The sequence below is a fragment of the Anas platyrhynchos genome, chromosome 1 (genome assembly GCF_047663525.1).
Source record: "Anas platyrhynchos isolate ZD024472 breed Pekin duck chromosome 1, IASCAAS_PekinDuck_T2T, whole genome shotgun sequence".
NCBI lineage: Eukaryota > Metazoa > Chordata > Aves > Anseriformes > Anatidae > Anas > Anas platyrhynchos.
The window spans coordinates 143,902,386-143,927,454 of NC_092587.1; the positions used below are offsets into that span (position 1 = coordinate 143,902,386).

The following is a 25,069-nucleotide window of genomic DNA, read 5'->3' on the forward strand; positions in this document are numbered from 1 at the left end:
TTTACAAAAAAAAAAAAGTAATATTGTGTAAGCAAAGCAGGTTCGGCTTGTGCCACAAGAGAGGGAAACAGAAATACGTGGCTCTAGGCAGTCACTCTCTTGCTACGCCTGTTAAAAATAGCTTACTTGCAAATTTCAAGAAACCCTATCAAGGGCCTCCTAGCCTAATGAGGGCACCACCAAACCAATTAGGCAGCAAACACCCTGGATTCCCCAGCTCCAGCCACTGGAGAGACACCACCACTCTTGTGCCTGCTGCTCTTCATTAGCCCCAGAGCAGGATCTGAGCATCCTTTCCCCTCTCCCTCCTGTGTGCTGCAGTCCTCACCCTCTGCTCTGCCTGCTCCCTTGGTGCAGAGCCCTTCTCTGCAGCCTTTCAGCTCCGTCATAAATTCAAGGTGGCAAAGACATGCTGGGCACGTGCTGCCTCTGCATCAAAATAATCCTACCAGGAGCGCAGTTTCATAAAACTCAGCCTCACCTGCCTGGAGCCCATTGCCACCAGGGCAACGCAGCATCAGCCTCTGCCCACAAAGGGGTGGATAACGCCAAGACTGTTGTGCAAAGTGAAATGTAAACATTCATGTTTCTAACTTGTGAATAGCCACGTCCCACACTGTGCCACATGGGCTCCTCTCCCAGAGCCGAGGACGGGCTGCTCAGCCCAGGCGGTCCCCTGGAGTCATCCAGGCTCCAGTCGGGGACAGCTCGTAGCAGAGGGCTCAGCCTGACTCAGTGCTGTGCCCCCTGTAAGCATGAGAAAAATCACATGTATAACTCTAGCAAAACCCTATAATAAAAAGTGATTTAGCACCGTGACTATTTTCTTGAAGTAAATAAAGGGTTATAGAAGCAGCATTTGTGGAAGATACACCTCGCAAGTGCACAGCAGCAACCAAGGAACTACATTTCTTTTACAGCTTGTCTGAAATGTCACGCTGTGCAGGGACCTGGGGGCATGTTTTAGTGATGCGCTTTAAATGGTGGAAAGGAAAAACTAATTCTTCACGAAAAAGGATGTGAGTAGGAAAGTTGTTTAAAAGACAAAGCCTTGCATGGATAGCAAGCGCTTGTGTGCTCAGGTCTCTTTCAGAATCAGTTTCTGGCCATCTTGGCTCTGCCTTCTAGGACATCTACACAAACTCATGTAAGCTCCTAAGTGCCAAATGTGTATACTGCATCTCAGCCTCAAGAGCAAGTGACAGTTAATTAAAACCATGCACCACAGAGGGCTTATCCTTTCATGATAAATGATGGCATTGACAGATGCATCATTTTTATGTTATGCTTAATTACGTCAAAGCTAGACCCACCAGCGTGCAAAGGAGAGGGTAGCGTTTTTGTTTATTACTAATATGCTCTGTTGGTTACTTTTTTTCTACTCTATTGACATGTAATGGAAAGTGACCAAAACCACATAAGTTACATGCCAGTTAAAAGCATCTCATTTTTGTTGCCATGTCATGACAAACTGTGTATACAAATCTTTAAAAAAACAGCCTTAAAATCACCCTTTCTCTTGGTGCCTCATGGAGATGCGAGTTTAAGGCTGTAAAGCAACAAAGACCAAGTCTCCCCGTTCACCAGTTCTGTCTGTTTTCCTTGCTCAGCCTATTACAAATATAAAGCTTTTCACCTGAATCCCTGAGGTCCTGTTTATCTCTTGCTCATTTATTCTTCTTGTAGGAAAAAGCAAAAGCTGGATACAGAGCTACAAAATGGCTCTCCCTAATTTATGTGCCTAATAAAACAAACTTCTCCTAAAGGGACTAACATCAGTCTTCAAAACATTAAGACCAGATTTTGCTGCCCCCACTCAGAGAGCTGCATCGACAGCTGAAATCAGTGGGCCTGCTACGAGGTAAATGTATAAGCACAGTTCGCAAAGTCTCCCAAATAAAAACCAAACAGTCTGCAATGAAAGTGTTTTTTTGAAGTCTACCTTCAGTGTTCAGAAAATATTATGATTCATGTAGACTATTTTTACTTCAAAGCCATACAAAAGCCTGGAAATGAAACCCTAAGACTACCACATTCATGCCACCTATTACTCCTTCACTGAAGTTTGCCCCTGTAACATCTTGCTCCTAAATCTCAGCTGTGCTCTCCACTTGCACTCTAAGGAACTGTTCTTGAACAGATTAAAAAGTACTGTGACTTGGTAAGAACTAAAGGCTTGCATACGGGATATGGTTAGCACATTTCAGAGGAGTATATGGTTTCCACATATCAATTTATTAGTGGAGTAGTAAGACATACTTTGAGTGAAACGGGACAACATCAAATACTCCCTCTGTTTAATTTGGAACAGGGAGCTCCCGTCTCTCAAGCGAGTGCCAAAACCACGGGGTTATTGGATATTTGCAGGAGGGATTTTTTTTTTTTTTTCATCTGGGTGTATTTCCCCAGCTCTAACCGGATCCCAAAGCAAACGGGGTTTATGTAGTCATTTTTCTTTCCCCCTGCTCACTTGCGTGCCCCCAGCCCGCCTCCCCCGCAGTCCTGCCCAGCCGGCGGATGCAGGGAGAAATGCTTCATGGTGCAGGTGGCATGCCCCAGCTCGGGACGAGGCTGCCCTGTGAGCCACTGACAGCTTCACATGGCAGGAAAATCTTAGCAAGTGTCCCAGGGGAGAGAGCTTCAGCCACAGCTGGCAGTCAGCCGCAAGACACTGATCCACCAGAAATCGACCCCCATCCACGCTGGTGCCCCTGGAGCTGCTTGCCTTGTAGCTCTCCCTAATTCAAACTATCCTGGGCTAATCTGTAGCACATTTTCACCAAGAAAGCTCCCTGCTTTGGCAGGGAGCAGATCTGGGGACCAGATTTGTGACAGGAGCAGTGCCATGACAGACTTGAGCACTACCTGTGGAAGCCGCATGTGGTGGCAGCGTCCTTGCTACTGCCAGAGCCTGGGGAGAGCAAAACGCCTCAAAATGGAGGCCCTCAGAAACCAGCACATGTGCTTTGGCCATGACTTCAGCAAGGCTCTTGGGAACAGGAGGCTCCCCCTGAGCCCCAGGAGCTCTGTGCTGTGCGGGTGAGGAGCCCTGGCACAGGCTGCCCAGAGAGGCTGTGGGGTCTCCTCCTTGGAGGCCTTCCAAAGCCGCCTGGAGATGGGCCTGGGCAGCCTGCACTGGGTGGCCCTGTTGGAGCAGGGCTGGGGCCTGGTGGCCTCCACAGGGCCCTGACAGCCTCAGCCATCCCGTGGTGCTGTGGTTCCATGAACTGGCTGGGGACTCAGCATTGCAGACCAGTTCTCCAGGCTCCCCACCAAGCACACGCTGTGGATTCCCTCCTACAGGCCACATTTCTCCCACACATCACTAGTGCTGCACCATCTCTTTGTACTTAAGACCCCCCTTGGCATGACACAAGGCCAGATACCCCTGCCTGCCTGCAGAAAGCATCCTCCTTTGTTTGAACATCAGTTTGAAACTCTTCTTTGACAACTGTGGGCAAACTGGGAAAGCATCATGCAGACAGGGCTGCCCTGAGTCCCCACCAGGCAGCAGCCAGCATGGCCACAAGGGCTGTCCTGCTCTTCCCTCTTGAAGCCTTTCTGCTTTGCATCAGACAGTTTTTTTTCTTCTCTTTCTCACACAGGTGACTCCCAAACCCAGCAACTGGGGCACCACCTGGGATAGTGTTTTGGAAACTGGGGTCCAGTTCTTACTCTAATAAAAATTTAAATATTTTAGATTGAGTGTTCCCCAGAGCCCATATCCCCATATACCCTGGCAAGTACGCTAGCCAACAGCATTACTACTTTTTTTTTTTTTTTTAGTGACTCCAAAGAGTTACTTATGCCTAGAGGGATGGAAAGACACCTGCTCCAGAAAACACAAGAGCTGTGAGGGGGGCACTATGGTGAGAGAAACAGCTGAAGTCTCCCAGGCAGAGGAGGACACCGAGGCCAAATCTCCCTCCCATACCCCACCTGAACTCTGAGAGCATGGGCTAAATGTAAAAGTGCATCCACTGTCAGCAGCAGGACTCACATGTGATGTGAGGATCTGCTCCTCTAGCACAGCCTAGGCCAGGTATAAAGCATGTCCAGAAGCACAGGTTCAGGCATGCAAGGAACTCAGTGGATGCGAGCGTGGGTGTTAAGGAATGTAGGCACCTCTGGGGTGAAGGGGCAGGTGAGCGAGGTGTCTGAGGATCTAAAATTTAGAGCTCAGCATGTGAAGTGATGGGTCTGCGAGGCACCCAAGTTCCTCAGTGGGATTAAGTCTATAAAGATGATCTAAAAGAAAGTATCTGCTTCCCACCCCAACATGTTCCTGAATCAAAGTTTCAGAGAGTGCCTGTTATTCTACGCGCTTTTCACACACCCATCTCTAATTGCTCTTCTGTGATTAAGGAAAAGTGTTTCATCTGTATATATGAAAAAGGGTGAAAACTCCAGATGAAAAACATAGCGAAGTTCAAGACAACTGTTTATGAACTTTCATCTGTTCGGCAAAAGCGGACATGTCTATGCAGCTAAGCAAAGGTCTAAGCATAACACTTGTTAAATTAATGCAGCTAGCATCAGTAACGATAGGGAAAATACCACAGATAGCAGCTTTGCTCCTGTATGTATTTCTGGAGAACTTGGACTTGAGCTGTTAGTACTGCTTTTGCACTTGTCTGTGCAAGGGGAAAAGCAGATGTCCTTCCCTTTCACTCATTTTGATTTAACTAATATGTTTTTTTGCAGCCTGTGCTACAATTTTACCTTTTTAAAAAAAAAAAAATGTCCAACTCAGACATGGACTCAGGCAACAGCAAAGGAAAGCACAACATCAGCAGTCTGCTAAAAGAAATGGCAAAAACATCCATGACATCAGGACTCAGGAAGCATCCCAAGTCTTTGCACTTAAGTCTTTCCACCAAGCTTGTTTCAAAAGGGATGAGGAGAAAGTTCTGAAGGAATAAAACAACTCCAAACACCACACTTCCCACTCATTTTCTTTGCTTCTGTTTTAGAATTCCAGAAGAAAAAGCCATACACGCTTACAAGAAACTACTTACTTGATGTGGTAAGCACAGATATTATTCTACCACTTTTTTCTTATTTTATTTTATTTTATTTTTTTTTTTAAGAAAAAACTTTGCCATTACTTATATGCATCTCTGAAATTCTTCAGGGATGCTTGTATAATTAGGAAGAATTTACCGAATTAATAAGGCAGAGTACTTTGTAAAAGCATTAAAATAATTTGAGAGGCACACCCAGGCTACGCTGTGAACAATGTGTGGAATTGAGCGAGGCTGTAACATTTTGCTGAGAGTAAGCATTGGCTTCCAGAGCAGACAGTAGTTTTTACCAGGTGTAAGCCCGTCACTTTTCAGTCCCAGCCTCATACAATGATGCTGTACAAAGCCCTTTTAGCCACTACAAACCACAACAAGTTCAAAACCTGACTCATGTCTAGAACTTCGACTGGCTTGCCGTTACCAGCTTAGTCACTGCCAGCAGCCCTACATGAAACTGCTAATCCCGTGGCATCCTCAGCACAGTTCCCTCCTATGGGAATGCCCTGGTTAGTCAGCCTCACAGAAAGGTAGGGTATTGTGATATTTCTCTTACCATTGTGCCGCTTTGTTCTTCCTGCATTCCCATCTTAATGACTGCACGAGCTGTTGGCCTTCCACGCTTTCTTTGTGTCTATGTAAATTCACCGTTTGATGCTGCAGAGGCGGAGACGATTTCTAAGTCAAGGGGCAGGTGTGAGTGAAGGGAGCAACCCAACAGCCAAACTATTTGAAAAAGAAACCTTTAATGTCTCATCAGCTCAGCACTTGAAAAAAAAAAAAAAGCCTTCATAACTTGCCTGGAAAACTGGAAAAACAGGGTGTCTGGCTATAATTTAAGACATTAATAACAAGACGATATTGCAGTTCCCTGACATATTTTGACTTCAGCACAGCAAGAAAATACTATCTTAAAACTAGGTCTGGTTATTATTATGTGAAACACTGTCGGTGACAGAGCAATTACAGAAAGTTTGATTTGTTTCTCATTCACTTCAAATTTTGATGTTTTCATTCACATTCAAAATTTTAAGAAAAGAGCAGTGGGTTAAATTTTATGGTGCAATTGAAAAAAAAAGTTGTTCTTTTTCTTTGTTGAACAGACGTACCGACAAGTATTTTGGCATGACCAGAAATTGGAGAGTACTTACAGTACAGTACTGTGATGACTTTAGACTGACCATGGGCGTCAGAAGTGTTCAGTTACCACTATGAGCACATCTAAAACTGCACCCTCGGGACCTGACACCCTGATTAGCCAACAAAGTTACAGCAAGAAGTATTTTTCACCTTCAGGCTTGGCGCCTCCTTTCCAGCATATAAAGCATACACAACGAAGCAAGAACAAATGCACTGTGCCATGATGGAACACAGGGCAATATGAACTGTGTGAATTTCCACAGTCTTATTTTTATTTCTATGGTCCAGAATAGACTTTCAACCATTGAGCTAAAGCTTAAGAAGATGAGTACTTGCTTATTTGGCACCACTCGTCTATCTGAAGTTACACGTGTGCTTGTAAGCTCTGCCATGTAAGTCATGATACATAGAAAACAGCCATGTAAAGCCTCTGCACATGCATCTTTACATCCATCACAGAGCTCTCAACCAGAAACCAGAAGTCAAAATGTATTTCTTGTGTCCTGTTGGACTCATTCTTTCTGCTGAAATAATCAACTTTTGAGACTGTTGCCTCATCTAGAACATTTTACGATGCTAGTAGATGGGTGAATGCAGGCATCCTGCTCTTTATGCCTTCAAAGCTATCACGTAAAGATAACAGTGTTTTCTTTTAATCTTTTTTTCATTACTGAATATTATGCTTACAACAATCCTGCTTTGCTACAGATGGTTTCCTGTTGTTTCTGCCAAATGTGAAATAGCTATAAAACTTGAAAAGGTTTTGATGCTGTCACTGCATGAAAAATTGCATCTACGAGGGAAAATTAAATATGAGCCCTAGCCTTTAATTGCTTTAATCTTACTTGGTAAGTGAACTTTTTTACCCCCACCCCCAACTCAAAGCTTCCGATAACATGACCTGAAGGGAAAAATATAGCTATGTATTTTAGTCAGGTAGAAAGCCTTCATTAACAAAAACAAAAAAGAGGAAGGGGAAGTAGATAATTCTCATGTCCAGACCAACCAAACAGCCACCAACACCAGCTAACAAGAGCAATGCCTTTGGCTCTGCGTCATAAAATATGTAAAGTCATTTCTGTTAGAAGACAGCAAAGTTCCTGTTTACAGTGCTATAATAAGGAGATCTATCATCTTAGCAGACAAATTACTAGAAAATGGCTTACATACTCCCAAGAGAACAGAGCCTTTGCTCCTTGCGTGGGCAAATCTCAGTGAACTCGGTGACAGCTTTGCTTGAATGCAAAAGGAGTAGTAAGAAGCACTTCAAAGAAAAATTGAATTTTATATATTTCTTATTCTATAGGGAAAACTGTTAATGCTCTTTATAGGCATAGATTCAGTGTTGTATGGGAAAAGGACTAGAGCAAAATCTTTTATCAGCAAAGGCGTAGGACAGGCACATTGCTTGCACAAGTGGAACATCACCAACAAATGGGTGAGCTACATGGCTGCTCTCAAATATCTGCCAATATTTGACTGGCACCCCATCAACACTCTCATATTCGAGAAAAAAAAAAAAAAAAAAAAGCCAAAACCTGCAAGCATTTAACCACATCCTTCTACCAACAAGGCAAGGCTGTCTTCATTGCCATGGATCTGTCTGTACAAGCACTGAGGGCAGAGGCAAAAAGAGTAAATAAAAGAAACCGCTGTCATTTTGAGTGCATTTGTCTGTCTGTTGCTGTGCCTGATATCTTAGGGCTCTGCAGCACAAGAAACAAGTGCTCTGTATTGGAGACTTGGCAGGCACCCATTTCTGCAGGAAGAAAGCATGCAACTGTAGTCTCACCTGACCAAGACATCGGGCTTGAGCTTCACAGCTGCTCAGCCCTCTCCTGTTCCTTCCTGGGGAGGGATCTGGTACCTGTTCACCACAAGAATAGTTTCGCTCACGGTGGAAAGGGAAGCTGGGGGAACCGTCGTTTCTTTTAACCTGTGTTGACTTTCCCTGCTCTGCAGGCTGGAATTGAAAAGCTGAGACAGAGGTGACACTGTGTGCAGGAGAGAGTGGAAAGTGTGTGCTGTCCTCAAGCTGCAGCAAACTGTCTCACCTCCACATGGACATGCCTCACCCACGTGCTTTATCCCCAAGGGCACCTCTTCAAAGTGCCCCGGGCATTTCCCCACACCGAGGTACTGGCACCAGAGTTATCTGCCTGGCTGTTTAGTTTGACTTCCACTTACGCTCAATTAAAAGCAACTTTATACAAGCTCCAAGCAACCTGCACCCCACAGCTATGGACAAACCCCTGTAGCTCAGCCCCACTGTGATCACCGAGAGGACTGGTGAGCTGGGGGCTGCCAGGGTTCAGGAGCTGCCTGGACCTGCGTGGCCAACGTGCTGGACCTTCCCTGAGGGATGGAGCCGTCTCTGATGGCTGTTTCCTTGGGCCAAGAAAACATTCGTGGGCAAGAGCCTGCTCTTTTTCTTTCGTAGTGTAGCCTGTGTACATCTGGGCCTTTGATGATGGTTGGATACGGGCACGTAGGTCCTAGTTGAAGGGCTACTGATGTTGTTGGAGAGTCTCCTGTTGGCTTCACTGGAAAGAGGATCAAGCCCCTGCGTGTTTGCTTATTTCTTTATTTATCACCAATTTTGCCATTTGGTCACCAGCTGAATTATTTTCACCTTTCACATTCAATTAAATACCACAAAATGCTAGTGCAGGACTTTTCTCAAAACCAGCTAGAAACCATGATAGAAAACACAACCCTGCCACATCAGAGACGTTCTTCATATACCGTACGGTATTTGCATCTAGGTTTCCTTGTTGCTAGCCAATGCCATCTGTTATCTGTTTTGGTCTGCTTATGAGAACTGGTAATTTCTGAAAATTGAGAGCAAGGCAAGAACAATGGCTTTTTCCTTTGTATTTTATGTCCCAAAGAAATGAACTGGATCTACACATGCACACAAAAATATACCCCTCCAATTGGCAATATGCTAGCATATGCTTTTTCTGTATGGAAAATTTAAAGAGACAAGGCCCATCAAGGGGAAATATTTGAGCGTAATGAAATAAATGTGCGCCCCACAATGCTTGGATACTCAGTTCTGCTTTTGTCTCTCTTGGAGGGTGCTGACGCTCAGACTGGCTGATGGATTAAGCAGTGACAGCTGAGATGGTTGCTGCCCTCAGCTGCGCGCTCTGCCCCCTCGCTTGGAAATTACTGCCCTCCTGCCGCCGGCACAACTGAACGCTTCGTGAGCCCGATTTCAGACTGCCAGACTTCACGTGAACCTCGGCTCACGCCAGTTCGCCAGCCCGTAAACTCCTGCGAAGCGCCGAGCCATGCCGGCCACGCAAGTGAAAGACCAAGAAAAGGAAAAAGGGGTGCCTGGGCCAGCCAGCGGGCAGCAGCCCACGGCGCATTCCCTCCTATTTTTGGAAACACAAATGTGCCGAGCTCAGGGGACCCATTGTCACATGCCACCCCCTAAGCAAAGAAATGGCAAAATGTCAAGTGACAAAGACGAGAACGCGTCCCCAGCCTTTTCTCGGGGTTTTTGGTTTTTCGGTTGGTTGGTTTTTTCGCTCTTTTGCAACTGCATTTCAGGGACAGTATTAAAATGCGCTCAGCACTGACTAAACTCTCTTCCTCTGAGGTCTATTGCATATTTTTGTTAACTCTAAGAAGAGAAACTTTACTTTAGCATGATAATTTCAAAATCCTGTTGGTTATAGATGGTAGGTTTCAGTCCCGGGTTTGAGGATGCTGCCTGTTTCACAATTCCTAACTGTAGCAGCCTATAAACCAGCATCAGATAGTTTAACACAGTCTGACGTTTTTAGCCTTTCATCTAGTCTGTTCCTCATGTTTTTGCAGTCCCAGTTTTTGTCTTCCAAGATGTGTGATCTGGATGCACAAGGTCTTTTTGTCTCTTTCTTTTCAGTGATGGAAGCCAACTCCGTGAAACCTCAATTTACCGGCTATTAATATGCAGGCATCCTTCCCTTACAGGTCCTTCTGTCAAGCAGTGGAGTGTGTATACAGTTGTGAAAGAAAGAAGGAATATCTCGCAGATATGCATTCTTGTCTGGATAATTCTAAATATTGAATCCTGAACTATTAAAACTGCTCTTGCTTAAGATTAAAAGAAAAATCCTGGTAGTCAATCTGCAGATAATTGTATGCTGCCTAACTGGCACTTCAGTAGTTTTTCTTTGTGATATATCTGAAGGAGGAGATGGATGCACTGTCAGAATTAAAAGCTCTTTCAGTACTTGGCCATATGTTTCTGCTTTGGTCCCCAGCCTGTTATATAGCTGAACAGAGGATAGAGGCTGGTCTAACAGAGCTTCATATTCAACACAACCTCTAGGGGAGGTGGGAAAAAAAAGTGAATCTTTCCAGGGCTGCTTCTTACCCTAGAGCTGCCTTGGACCTGGATTCAGGCAAGCTTTGCAACACCATGTCCTGGCCATAAAGCCTAAAGAACCAGAGGCTCATTAACACAATCTGCAGGGGATGTACATCCATCAGCATTTGCACAGCAGAGACAAAGGCAGTGAGGAACTGGAGCTCGTATATCTTCATATGCCAGGTTCCAGCAGGGAAGCAAACCTCTCATTGAAGATTGGTGGGGAAGGGCTGGATGCTGTAGATTTGCAGCTAGGCTGATTTTGGCCTTCAAGATCAAAAGGATCTCAGGTCTACCCGCATTTCAGGATGCCACAAGTGTAGTCAAGCTAAGCATTATAAACTCTTTTATTTTTCCTCCCTGTCTCTCCAGTGGCCACAAACCATATCCAACTAACATTCCCAAACAACGGTTTATACCACACATGTTTATTATCAGAGCAGCTCTCGAGGACCCTGGATAGTTGTTTCATCAAGAAACCTCCTAACCTTGCGTGCACAGCAAGTCAGGCAAGGCTAAGCACAGACATCACCAACTGCTGGAGAAGCTTTTTGTGGTGCAGGGAACAGGGCAACATCAACCTTCTGAAAAAGCCTTTTCACTACAGAACTGACACTGCTCTGACAGTCTCTTCTGCTGTGCAAAATCTTACTAGGCCTTCCCTCCCAAAAAGGAAATGAGCAGAATTTAAGGCAGCAAATCCAAAAAAAAAAAAAAAAAAAAGCTCAGCTCTGCAGAACTGAGACTGAAAAAGAATAAATGCCAGAAACTCTATGAAATCCACCAGGGACTTGGCTATTGGTTTTGCAGTGCAGATGGTCAGACGTTAGGGTAATGTGGTAATGTAAAACCTGTTGCTAGATTCATGGTGGATGATTCAGCTCAAGCATTGTGGATTAACTTCATAGAAGACCACTTTTGACAGCTCAAAACCGGCATTTACGGACGTCAGATCAGGAGGATGTGGCCCTGACTCTGTCTCCACAGAGATTTGAAAATCCACTGGCAAAGCTTTAACTTCTTTAAAAGACAATAGCAGATAATGCTTTAAAATAGTCTTTGTTTATCTTTTATTCTTTTGTTTCTAATGGACTCCTTCTGAATTTGAGAATAACATCCTCTCTACTTTTGTTCTGATTTCCATGGTGGGAGGAAACAGAAAGATCTGAGCTACATCAAGTCAAAACAAATGTGTGCAATGTTAGCATGGCTCAAGAAGCAGTGTTTGATCACTAAATGCTGCCATGGAGCCAGCAAGAGCTGGGCACACCAGCCTTGTGGGAGCTCTGCCATTGACTGTGTGGGCCCAGAACCTCTTTTTTTTTTTTTTTTTTATAGAATAGGGTAAGTGATAAATCAAACAAAAGAACAACAAGTTCCTTGGCCTCCAAGTAGTACTTGGACATCCTAGTTTTCTGCTGTGTGAACACAGGTTCTTGGCTTTCCAGAAAAAGTATGGCCATGTACTATGTCCATATGGTGACCACATGGTCAGGCCAGTAACACTTGTAGAGGTGGACAGTCATAAATGTTGCAATTCCATTATTTTTTATCTGTCTAATCCTTTAAAGGGACGTATCCCATTGGAATGCACATGACAGGAAAGTGTCTCTGTTTTTGCAAATGTCTCCCTGCCCTAACAACTTACTGGCCAGAACAATTTGTGTATTAGGAAGGAATCGTTTTCCTCACCGACAGCTGCTGCTCCAGAAGGTGAAAAGGGACACCCGTCATCTTTTGAAAGCATCATAAAAAAAAATAAAGAATACCGGTCTTTGAGGGCCAGGAGGATAGCAGAAGAAAACGAACACCTAATTTGGAGAGCAACACAGAAGAAGAAAACGGATACATTTAACATGAGCGAATTGAAAGGCTGATATACCCCAGCTCTTCACAAACAACTCATGCAGGGTGTGGTCGTGCTGGGACCTTCTTGGTTTATTCCGCTATAGGCAGAAGCTCATGTTGCAATTTATCTACCTTTTAGCTGAGAAGAGAAGCGGCATAGATATGATCTGAAACCCAGTTCCATCCTAGCATGGTTAAAGGAAACAACTATGTTAAGGATACTGGAGGGGAATTCCTCTACTGATGACAACATGAGAAAAGCATTATCTTAATATTCATCTTATCTTCAAAAGCTTATGCTGCTATTTTTTGAAAACTGAGACTTGGACCATTTATCTAGTGTGGCTATATGGGTTCAATTAGAAACTGTAGTCAATGTCAAAATATTCCAGTCCTCCAAGAACTGTCATCCTTACACGTAAAGATGCCATGTTTCATGTGAAGCCATTTTCAGAGGAATTCTAAACACCGTTACGGTACAATCACATTCAGCTCAACACTTTCAGTGAGGTGATTTCCACCGCATATGATTCAGTACGATCCCTTGAAAATGACCATTTCACAGTTTGACATGAAAAATTAAACATCACATGTTTTCCATCTAGGTGTAATAGAGAAAAAAATACCTATTTGTGGCAGCAGTTTTCTATAAAAACCACCTATAAGAGAAAGAGAAGAAAAAGGAAAAAAAAGGAAAAGACAAAAGGAAAAGGAAAAGGAAAAGACAAAAGGAAAAGGAAAAGGAAAAGGAAAAGGAAAAGGAAAAGGAAAAGGAAAAGGAAAAGGAAAAGGAAAAGGAAAAAAAGCATGTGCTCTTTTTCTGTGCACATTCTCATTCTCATCTGAGCTCTTTGATGAACTCAGACTACATTTTTATGAACACCAACACAATCATGTCACACCATGCAAACCAAAAGAGCTGGGCCAAGTTTTGGTAACAGTTTTTCTTGTCAGTTATCTCCAGTGGAATTTGGTTCATGGGAGCTTACCTGAAGGAGAAACTGTTCCCACCAGGTGGTGTGGAGCCAACCTGGCTGCTGCTGAAAATAATATATCTCCTGTTTGGTTTTGTCTCATTTCATTTCATTTCAAAATTAGTTTCTTATTGGTGTTGCTCTTCAATAGAGGATACTGACACTTTATATTCTTTTCAGTTTCCACTTAGGCATTTATGACAGAAAAGAAGGAAGGACTGAGTAATCCTGAACATAGTCATAGGGTTTGAGACCATTTTGCAAAATGACATCGATTTCCTTTTAAAATTCATGATCTCCCATGATTTTTCTCATAGAGATGCCCTAGAGTTCAAACATTTGCCCAAAATGTTTCAAGATCCACCACACACAATTGCAGCACACAACATTGTCTCTCTCCTCTTCTGTAGAGGAGCGGCAGCAGCAGCCATAGGCCTCACCTATCCCAACAAACAGCAGCCGTAGGTGTGAAAGCTTTCCTCATAGCTGGAGGCGTATAAAGTGGTTTTGGGTGGCACCCCAAGCAGGCACTGATCACTAAGCTCCTTGGTACCATTGCGCTAGATGCTGAGCTCAGCCTTCATCCCACGGGGAACATATCTGAAGAGCAACCTAATGCCCCTCTGTGTATTGTCTAAAGCACCGCAGGTTGTAAAAATGAAAACACACTTTCTCTTGGGCATACAGGCTGCCTTTTTGCTAATCCACAGCATCAGTGCTGTAGTCATGGCAGTAGCAGCTAAAACAACCGGCTCGGTATCAGTACTGGTCGTAAGTCACACAAGGCTCAGGCAGGCTGCTTGGCTCTGCTGCTGGGGTAGGTTTTACAGCCCAGGCCGAGCTCTCTGCTCTCACAGAGGTAGCTGAAATGGGCATTTCAAAGCTGCTCGGGTACCACGAGTACAGTGCACAGTGCTGGGAGTGCATGGCAATGGCACTGCCACCCAGGAGCTCCTGGGAACCCGCTTTCCTCTCCAGACCTCAGCTCCACAGCACTCTTACAGCAAGGCCGAGGAAGCAGGGAAAATAAAAATCAGCATGCTACAAACATGTATTCACATGTACATGCAGTCAGCCTCAGCGCTGCCAACGCTGTGGTAGCTGGTCGTAATTTCCAATGTGCAGTAACAGTCTGAAGTGCACAGGCAAATTAGTTCACAGTGTTAACAGGAAACCCCAAACAGCAGCCCCCCTATCCTCTGGAGAAACACGTACTGCCACTCCAGTAAAACGATCTGCTGGACCCACTGGTGTTTGTGAACTGGCCAGAATGTCAAAACTTCTCATATTAGATAGATCTAAAGCACACTCAGAGTGAGGAAACTTTTAACGAAAGGCACTACCACGATCTCCAGCTATTAACCGAAGATGCTACCAAGACCTCCAGCTACTTTCCGGCACTCACAGAAAAACGCAGCTCTTCATTTTAATGCCGGGAGCAGAAAAAACTCACAGAACAGTAGATCGTGTTCAAACAAAACCTAAACCCGACCTGATTTCCAGCAACAGCCCCCAGTGACAGAGCAGCTCCCACCCCAGAGCTGCCCCAGCTCCGGGGAATGGGGGCAAACGCGCTCGACGCCAGCCTACCTCGCGCAGATGGGGTCACCACCGCCGAATCCCAGAGAGGTCCTCCTGCGGGCACAGGGCTTGAGGTGACCACTTGGATGGGCTCTCACAGGTGCCAAGGCTCGGGCACAGCCAGCGGGCTCGTCCTCTCCTCGCAGAGCTTGTCATGAATGTCCCCAGCTCGATCCCAGGGATCTCCAAACCACCGAAGCCCTCAGCTCTGTCGGCCCGGCGCTGCCTTCGCAGGCTCGGAGGGCTTCCCAAGAACTTCTCCTTTCCTGCTTGCTCTCTTCTGGGGAAGTTTTGCAAACTGCAACGAGCAGGAGAGGGCTCCGCTCTCTGAGGAAACTCGCCTACCCCACCTAGAGGTGCAGGACGAGGAGGCGCCGAGCATCGCCTGCCCGCCTGCCTTCCCTCTCTGGCTGGATTTAGATTTTACTTGTGAGTAGACAAAAAAAAAAAAAAAAAAAGAAACTTCTGCCAGCCAGGACTTGGAATGAGCGCAGAGCCCGGGACGTGGAGCAGAGGAACATTTCTGGGAATGGAAGGAACGAGGGGGAAATGTGCTGATCAAACTGGCTTCCATCTGCAAATACCAGCACAGCAAAATCAAACTATTCTGCACAAAAAGCTTGATTTTGAGGGAATTTAGAGTGACTCCCAGAGGTTTCCCTTCCTCACTTTCCTGCCCTGCAGCAACAGGTTTGGGACCCCCAGACTTTCCACAGGACTCCATCACAGGACAGCCTGGGAGACCCCAAGAATCACTGTGTCCCCCCGAGCTGTGGGCAGTTCAGAGCTTTTATACAATTCTAAAATAATGACATTGATTAAAAATGTCACAGCTACCTTTCTGAACTACTGATTCATTTCTTCCAAAGAAAAACAGAAATATTCTTACAATGTTGAAATTTTCTGTGGGTTGCAAATTCAGGCTGTTAACCAGCTTTGTTTAAGGGAATGCCTGTTATTTCTGCAGAGATGGTGTTCCCTACAATCAGAAAATGGGAAATAGCCTAGATAGATAACATTATTTAACACTGAAGTGAAAATAAGCTTAAAAAAACAAGAACCAACCAACCAAAAAACACCTGCAAATGACTTGAGTGCGACCACTGCAGTTAACTCAGAGGTTGTAAAGGAGAAACACATCAACATTGCAACTATTTTTGTGAGCACCCAATACCTACTGTGGAAAGCTGAGGGTGTTTGGTAGACCAGTGGAAAATATTTCTCAAAGGAAACCTTTCACCAACGCGGGGATATGAGATTCATAAAATTTGGATTGCAGTACATGCAGTTCTTATAACCACACAGCTGACCTGACTGTCACCATTCTGGTGGGCATCGAAAATGGGTGCACTTGTTCTTGTCTAACACATACCAAACCCTATGTTATGAATCAATAAGCATTCAATTATAATTGGGCATCTTTTCATTTTATCAACTAACTTTATTAATTATTTCATTCAATTTAATGGTTCCAGTTGTCACAGACTGACCCAAGAGCTGAATTGTAGGTGGCTACCTACTTACCTGCAGGGAATAAAATCTTATGGATGATATCATGATGACACAGACAGAACATGGCTAAGCCTGGCTGACCATCCAAGGGGGTTGTTTCTCTGAGCAGCAGGTGAATTGTTCCTGGATTTAGTTCCTTGTTAAGATGAGCTTAGATGAGAGGCAAAGATGAATGCAGGAATATCTGAGCAGGGCAGGTTAACTGGAAATGATGCAAAATTAGGAAAAAGGTTGCCTCCCTACAGCCCACAGGATACATCCTTTCTGGAGAAGAAACAAAAATAGCAGGACCATGAAAACCAGAAGAAGATGTGGAGCAGAAGACAGAAGGAGCATAATAGGTTTTTAGCCCTGTTTCCTCTGGAAATAAGGTTCATGTTCTCAGCATTTGTGTCCTCCTAAAAACTTTTGAAACTACTGACCAACAAAAACATGTCCTCAGAAGTCTGTAACAACAAGCAGCTGGTTAAAGACAGTTGTCCCCAGTTTGTTGCCCAGACTGGGCAACCATGTGAGCACACCTTATAAAAAGGCAGCAAATCCACGTGGAGCAAGACCTCACATATTCCCCAGCCACCCAAAAAGCATACAACTTAGACCACACAAGTCAGTCAACCCACAGGACACAAATCTGTAGGAAATCAGGATTCATTAGTTACAGTACTTCTGTAACAATATGTTTTTCTGTGGATGGTTTATCACACTGGAGTCTGAGAGGCACCAGAGGATTTTATGTTTTATACATTTAGCCTAAATTATGTTAATTTTCATTTTTCTGTTTCTCTCAGGCTTCTAAGCAGAAGGAAATCAAAACCCACAACCACAATGCGCTCTCGGCTGCTTAACAGCCCTGCTGATCTCAGGGCAAGAAGGGTAAAATCCCAGTGTAATGCACATTCCCAGGGTCCTGCCTCTGAGCAGACTCCCTTTGGTTTGGTCTGGAAGTCCACATCCCACTGGGACCCAAAGCCAGCCCAGTGGGTATGCTCAGCAAGGGTGCTGAGTGTGTACCTTTTGCAGTGATGAAGAGCTGTGTGTGAAAAAAGCTCATCTTCTGCTGACTCACTCACAATAGGAAAGTATGTATGAAAGAAAAAGAAAAGCTGCCTTTGACAAAAGGTCTCCAAAATGATAGCATTTTTTAAAGCTGTCACACCAATGGCTGGCATCAGGCACTGGGTATCAGGCTGAGAGGATTAAATCCCCCTTTCAGCCCCTGTGACATCCACATGTGTCCTCTTACTCTCTGGAGCACCCAGCTGGAATGGGGGGACTTGCAAGCATAAATGCCAAATAAGTGTATGAGGGCACAAGGAGTGAAGGAAGGGAGGGCTGTCTGTGATAACCTAAGGGCTCAGCCATCTGGACTGTTGAAACTTCTTACTGCTTACATTTTCTATCGGGCTGAAGGGCCCTGTGGCACATGGGTATCTGTTGTCACATTAGTGGCCTTCCACCCTACCCTCAGTTCTGTCAGAGGCAGCACAAGGGAAGAGCATGTCAGTATAATATTCCTGAAGGTTCATTCAAAGGGCCCACATCTTCCAACAAGTCATAGGAGAGGAAAGGAGGCATGGAAAATGCCTGCACTACATGTATAAAACAGACAATATTATTGCCTTGTGTTTTGTGCTCCCCAGTACAAGAGCAACGTAGAACTCCTAGAGAAGGTCCAGCACTGAGCCATGAAGATGATTAAGGGATTGGAGTATCTGTCTTATGAGGAAAGAGAAAGTGAGCTGAGTCTATTTAGCCTAGAGAAGAGGAGACTGAGAGGGGATTTTATCAACCTCTACAAAAAAAAATGTAAACGGGACAATGGGACAATGTAAAGAGGATGGGGCCAAATTCTTCTCAGTGGTGGCCAGTAATGGGACAAGGTGTAACGGGTATAAATTGAACCACAGGAGGTTTCATTGCCGTATGAGGAAGAACTTTACAGTTCGAGTGACAGAGCACTGGAACAGGCTGCCCAGAATGGCTGTGGAGTCTCCTTCTTTGGAGATATTCAAAACCCTCCTGAATGCCATCCTGTGTAAAATGCTCTAGGTGACCCGGCTTGAGGAGAGGGGTTAGACCAGATGATCTCTGGAGGTCCCTTCCAACCTCAACCATTCTGTGATTCTGTGTTCTTCCTGCTGTCACCAACTAAGTAAGGCTGACGAGATTCTCCCTTTTTGTTGCTCCCTCCCCTTTTTCTTCAGGGGCTAGAATCCTCCAGCATCATGGTCCTGGAAGTTCCTTTCTCCTTTTGTAGTAGAAAAACATCTGCTTCATAACTAAAGATGAGCAGTCTAAAAATGATATCTAAAGACACAGAAGTTGTTGTTCACCTTGAGGCAAAATACTGTGAGAAGGAAAAGTAACATAATTGAAGAGAACATCCTAGGAATGAAAATGCAACACTTCTAGGAATGTACTCGATAACAGGCCCCCTTCCCAGAACTTACAGTTATTTCCTCAAAATATAGAGTTGCTTACACACATCCACAAAGGGCTTCCATCTTCCATTAATAGCCCACCTGCTGCAAAAGCCGATCCTGCTGCTGTTAAACTGATGACTACATGTGAATCTGCTCAAGCAAAACTTCTAACCCTCTTTTTTTTTTTTTTTTTTCATTCAAAACCCACCTGGTCACCTCAGTCAGCCCTTCTCCCCCACATTTCTTAACTCTGTGTAGTTGGCAAATAGGTTCTGCCCTTAACCTGTTCTCTCTTCTTCCCACAAACCACAGTATTCCCTTTCAGCTGCTCCATTTTTTTTTTATTAGGTCTGAGAAAATACATGTGGGTTTCAGTCTGTGTAGAGGCTGTCTTGGAAAAGGCTTCTTACAGCCAGACAGGGCTTGGTTTATCCCAAACAACGTCTCTCAGACACTCTTCAAATTTTATGGACTCCTTTTCTCAGTTGACTTATTACAAGATCTCAGCCTTAAAGGTATCTGGGAACTGAAGCTGATGACTAATAGTCACAAAATTCTACGAAACATTTGGAGACCTTCTTTGAAGTCATTAGGCAGACTCTTCCAGTCTTAAACAAACTTAACACTTTTCTAACTTTCAGAATTGCATCTTTCTACAAGGAAGGCAACAAGCATCTGAAAATTATGAAGCAATTAGCTTAGCTCCAACACCAACAGTAACCACGCTGTTGTTTGTAATACATATTTGAAATAATTAACACCATATTTCTGTGCCTTCTAGAATGTATGTAATTTACAATTGTATTATTCGTGAGACTACTTTCCTAGAATGAAGACCTTGTGGCAACAACTGTAGAAGTAGTTAAACAGAAACCAAGTACAAACTGCACTTTGCACTGTTGCTGAGAGAGAACACTTCATGTGTCACAGGAGATTTTCTGCACCTCCTTTCAAAAACTCAGATGGCTTTGGGGAAAACAGAAGAATTATCCAAGGACAACCCTTTTTCAAATGTAAAAAAAAAGACAAGAGAAGAGAGGGAGGAAGATAGAGAAGAGTTGAGTTGAGAAGTTAGAATCACAGAACTGTAGGGGTTGGAAGGGACCTCAAGAGATCATCGGGTCCAACCCACCTGCCAAAGCAGGTTCCCTAGAGCTGCTCGAGGGTAGGAAGGCTCTGCAGGAGGATATGGATAGGCTGCACCGATGGGCTGAGGCCAACCGTGTGAAGTTCAACAAGGCCAAGTGCCGAGTCCTGCACCTGGGCCACAATAACCCCAAGCAGAGCTACAGGCTGGGAGATGAGTGGTTGGAGAGCTGCCTGGCAGAGAAGGACCTGGGAGTGATGGTGGACAGTCGGCTGAATATGAGCCAGCAGTGTGCTCAGGTGGCCAAGAAGGCCAAAGGCATCCTGGCTTGTATAAGAAGCAGTGTGGCCAGCAGGGCTAGGGAGGTGATCGTCCCCCTGTACTCGGCTCTGGTGAGGCCTCACCTCGAGTACTGTGTTCAGTTTTGGGCCCCCTCGCTACAAGAAGGACATCGAGGTGCTTGAGCGAGTCCAGAGAAGGGCAACGAAGCTGGTGAGGGGTCTGGAGAACAAATCTTATGAGCAGCAGCTGAAGGAGTTGGGGTTGTTCAGCCTGGAGAAGAGGAGGCTCAGGGGCGACCTTATTGCTCTCTACAGATACCTTAAAGGAGGCTGTAGTGAGGTGGGGGTTGGTCTATTCTCCCATGTGCCTGGTGATAGGATGAGGGGAATGGGCTAAAGTTGCGCCAGGGGAGGTTTAGGTTGGATGTTAGGAAGAACTTCTTTACCAAAAGGGTTGTTAGACATTGGAATGGGATGCCCAGGGAAGTGTTTGAGTCTCCATCCCTGGGTGTCTTTTAAAGACATTTAGATGTAGAGCTTAGAGATGTGGTTTAGCAGAGGACTTGTTAGGTTTAGGTCAGAGGTTGATCTTGGAGTCTCTTGCAACCTATATGATTCTGTGATTCTGTTCTGTGATTCTGGAACTTCCTGTGTTCCATTTTGTGGCCATTGACCCTTGTCCTGTCCCCACAAACCACTGAAAAGAGGTTGGCCAAATCCCTCTGTCTCCCACACTTAAGATATTTGTAAACGTTAATAAGATCTCCTTTCAGTCTTTTCTCAAGGCTGAACAGACCCAGGTCTCTCAGCCTGTCCTCATAGGGAAGATGCTCTAGGCCCCATATCGTCTTTGTGGCCCTATGCTGGACTCTTTTCAGGAGATCCCTGTCTTTTTTGTCTTTAGCTTCAAATGGAGTACAGGACAGTTGAAATATGATGCTTTAAGAGTTTGTATTAATTAAAAATACATTTAGGAGGCCTCTTACTGCATGACAGATGTCTGTTAGAGTTTTGTTATTGATTTAAATAAAAAATTGGACACTAGCACAGTCAGAAGTTATAGCTCTTTTAAGCTAGACTTTGGCTATAAAATTTAAAGGTAGGGATCAGTGAATATTTACTGGATTTGTAGATTCATTGTCTATGGTATCTTTGTTCACACGCATTATTTCGTCTTGATGTTTTTCACCTCTGCCTATGTATCCTCTCTTTCTGTGTACTGACATTGACTATGTACTTACTGACGTAAAATTATTTGCTTTACCAAAGCCTTTTCATATTGTTTCATTTAATTTTGTTGCACGATACATGTTCTATACATGTGACAAACCATTGGTTTCTTTTTCTTTTCACATTTATATTTCTAAAACTTCATTTTGTTTTGTGAGTTTTTATCATTTTGGGAGAAAAGAGAACTATGTGTATTAAATAACATAAATCTCTGATGCTTTCGAATTTGTTATTTGTTGTTCCAAATTTTCAGAGTCCTATGAGATATTTCTTCCATTTTTATCTTTGACATTCTTGCCTATCTTATTAAATTTCAGATTTTCTCTGCTGAAATTGTCAAACACGGAAGATGCCAATGTCAGTCAGTTCCCTTATCACCCTATCCTTTATGGGAGCCCTTAGGATATGTATATATTCAGTATAAGTTATGCACCCTTACAAACATGCTGACACTCTGTCCAAAATCAATAAGCCATTGTGACCTGACCTTGTACTTTACCTTTTCAAAACCGTCCAATTTTATCAGTACGTCTATCTTCAATATCAAATTGTCAGAGACAATAACAGTCCTGAAAAGTCAAACTGTACTTTCCTTATCTACATGAGAAGACAGGGAATAATTTTGCCTGAGCTAGTATTTAGCTAAATCTTTCAAAAGGAAACCTTAGCATAACCCAAATTTTGACTTTAGTACTTAAATTTTGGAGGAAAGAAAATTTTTAGTTTGCTTTTTGCTACAGTCCACACCAATCAGAGAGCTGAGTCTCTGAAAATTACTGTTTGCATTTACACAATGAAAAGGGAATTATTCAATACTCCAAACAGTGAATGCGCTCCAGCACTGGAAATGGGACAAACTTTTTTGCCTATAATTATTTCTTTTAAATTCTATTGGCACTGTAGTAGCAATCTGAAAGGAAGATAAATCTTCTTATTATGCTTTTAATGGCCTGTCTCTGGTACATAGAAGGATACAAGGGCTAGGAAGAAACTTGAATAGGAGTGGAGGAAGAAGAGGAAAGAAGGAAAAAAAAAAAGCAATAATTATGTTGGAGGGAACAAAGAACAGAAGGGAACAATGACATGCTAAAAGAATGGGAGCATTAGCATAAAAAGGGGAGAAGGTGATATGAATTAGCAAGAAGAATAAAGTGAGGTAAATATTGCAGAGGGAGAGAAAACTGGGAGTGGCCAAAGGTTAATGGAATTTCAGGTAATGGATGTTTACCTTTTTTTTTTTTCTTTTTTGGATATCTGAAATTGAAACTTGAAAGTTTCTTGGGTCTGTATATATCCATGGATGGACACACAGGTACCCACATACAGGCTTGTGAAGGAAAGAAGGGACATGCATGCTAAGAGGCCAGAATTAAATTTCCAAAGACGGAAATTTAGGAATGCCTACAATGTAGGTTGCCTGTGCAACCTTAATCCCCAGACACTGGATGTACACCTGCCTCAAGCAGCGCGCACTGAATAGGTAGCTCTTTCAGCAGTCCTTTTTTTCTTCCATATGCAATGTGCAAGCACAAACATTATTAATGACACAACAGCAAGCCCTGCTACACATGTATTAACTTTCTTATGGATGTTGCCAAGATATTATGGATGTCTCTTGTAAAACACTCAGTATGCTACAGCTTTACAAGGAATATTGATTTTATCTTCAGCTGTTGTCTGAAAAGGGTGGTGTTAGCCTGATTTAATAGAAAAGGGAGGGAAACAGAGGAGAAATGATTATCAAATATCCCCAATAACTTCAGATGTCTGATTTCAAATGTCTCAGGACTGATTTTTTTTGGGCCACATCACAGTATACAGAACTTGATATATTCCAGAATAGCTTGCAGTGACTTCAGTAGCAGCCAGCACAAGCACGAAGTGCTCTGTAAGGCCTATATTGCATATGTCATGGGATAGCAAGGCTGCGAGTCCCTGAACAAGGTTGAACCAGAGTCAGAGGGTCCAGGACAGAGTCCAGCTGCCCGAAAGATAAAAATGCTGCTTATCCCACTGGATCCCTTTGCCTCTGCCATTGACAGTTCCTGTGACTAGGAGTTCCACTCCTTCATACATTTTGGCAGATAAAACAAAGTCTAGTAGAAAACACGGTACATTGCCAAATAATTAAGCAGAATAATGTAGTTGGTGCTTGAAAAAAATAATTTGAGTAACTCTTTAAATTCAGTCCTGGACACCTAATTCCGCTTTACCTTGTGTAAACCCTGCCAGTCAGGCAGACTTAAGTCTCCAGGACTGACACACTCCTCTGCTGACTTCCTACACTCAAGTCACACATACAAATAAATCAATAAGAGTATAAGACCCAAGTTATTCAGAAATGCTTCACTTTTTCTGATTATCTCAGCAAGAACCACAGGTTTTCCTGTACAAACAGGTAACCAAGACCCTGGAGGACATCTGGGAATCCAGTAGCTTCACACTTGATTGCTAGAGGAGTACTTATACTGAGCTCTCAACGTGAGCCAGCAATGTCCGATTGCAGCCCAGAATGCCAAACATGTCCTGGGCTGCATCAAAAGAAGCATGGCCAGCAGGTTGCGAGAGGTGATTCTTCCCCTCTACTTTACTCTCGTGAGACCCCACTTGGAGTGCTGCATTCAGCTCTGGTACACCCGAAACAAGAAGGACTACATGAGGGTGATCAGAGGGCTAGAGCACCTCTCCTACGATGAAGGGCTGAGAGAGTGGGGCTTGTACAGCTTGGAGAAGAGAAGGCTCTGGGGAGACCTTATAGCAGCCTTACAGTGCCTACAGAGGGCCTACAGGAAAAATGAGGAGGGACTTTTTATAATTTTTTTTTTTTTATAAGTAATTTTGTAATGATAGGACAAGGGGGAGTGGTTTTAAACTGGAAGAAGGTAGATTTAGATTAGATATGAAGAAGAAATTCTTTACTGTGAGGGTGGTGAGGCACTGGCACAGGTTGCCCAGAGAAGCTGTGGATGCCCCATCCCTGGAGGTGTTCAAGGCCAGGCTGGATGGGTCTTTGGTCAACCTGGTGTAGTGGAAATTGTCCCTGCCCATGGCAGGGGGGTTAGAATTAGATGATTGCTAAGGTCCCTTCCAACCCAATCCATTCTATGATTCTATGATTATCTGTTGTTTTCAAGTAGCACAAATAAAACATTTTTTTTTTATCACAATTATTTACAACATCAAGACACAAAGCCAAGAAGTAGTAAGCATTGGAGATGCCTAAATGATGAACTGACCTGTCTGGTAGCCTCCACTTTTGATGGATCAGACTGCAACCCTCAGAAGTTATCTGAAACTTGAACTGACCACAGCAAATCCTGCCACCAGCCAAGAACAGTACTCACCAGTGTAATGAAGTGTGCCTTTCACTGTTATACTTAAGGGGAATTATGTGAAGGGAAGTCATTAGTAAACATTTATCACTTCAAATAGGTATAGCATACTAAGGTCATTTAGCCACTTAAAAAGTGAATTAACCTGTGAGATTTACTTGTAGATATTTCAAGCATGCACTGAGCCTGTAAGCAGCTTGCAATTAGAATCAACCTGGAGCCTCTCAGCTTGGAGTAAGCATTGAATAAACACTGGAGCAATCTGCCTTTGAGG

At 43.9% G+C, this 25,069-nt stretch overlaps 1 protein-coding gene across 3 annotated transcripts in view; it reads right to left on the reverse strand.

Moving 5' to 3' along the window:
• Positions 1-15,328, reverse strand: part of EDAR (ectodysplasin A receptor) — a 70,277-nt gene extending 54,949 nt beyond the window's left edge. The window contains exons 1-2 of one of the 3 annotated variants that reach the window (XM_021277640.4): positions 14,940-15,328; positions 5,578-5,747 (exon numbers count right to left, since the gene is read on the reverse strand). In XM_021277640.4, the coding sequence (XP_021133315.1) occupies positions 5,578-5,610 (33 nt within the window). In that variant the 5' untranslated portion in view covers positions 5,611-5,747; positions 14,940-15,328. The remainder of the gene's footprint in view (positions 1-5,577; positions 5,748-14,939) is intronic. The other 2 variants (XM_072031536.1, XM_005027742.6) reach the window with 2 other exon arrangements.
• Positions 15,329-25,069: the final 9,741 nt, after the last annotated feature.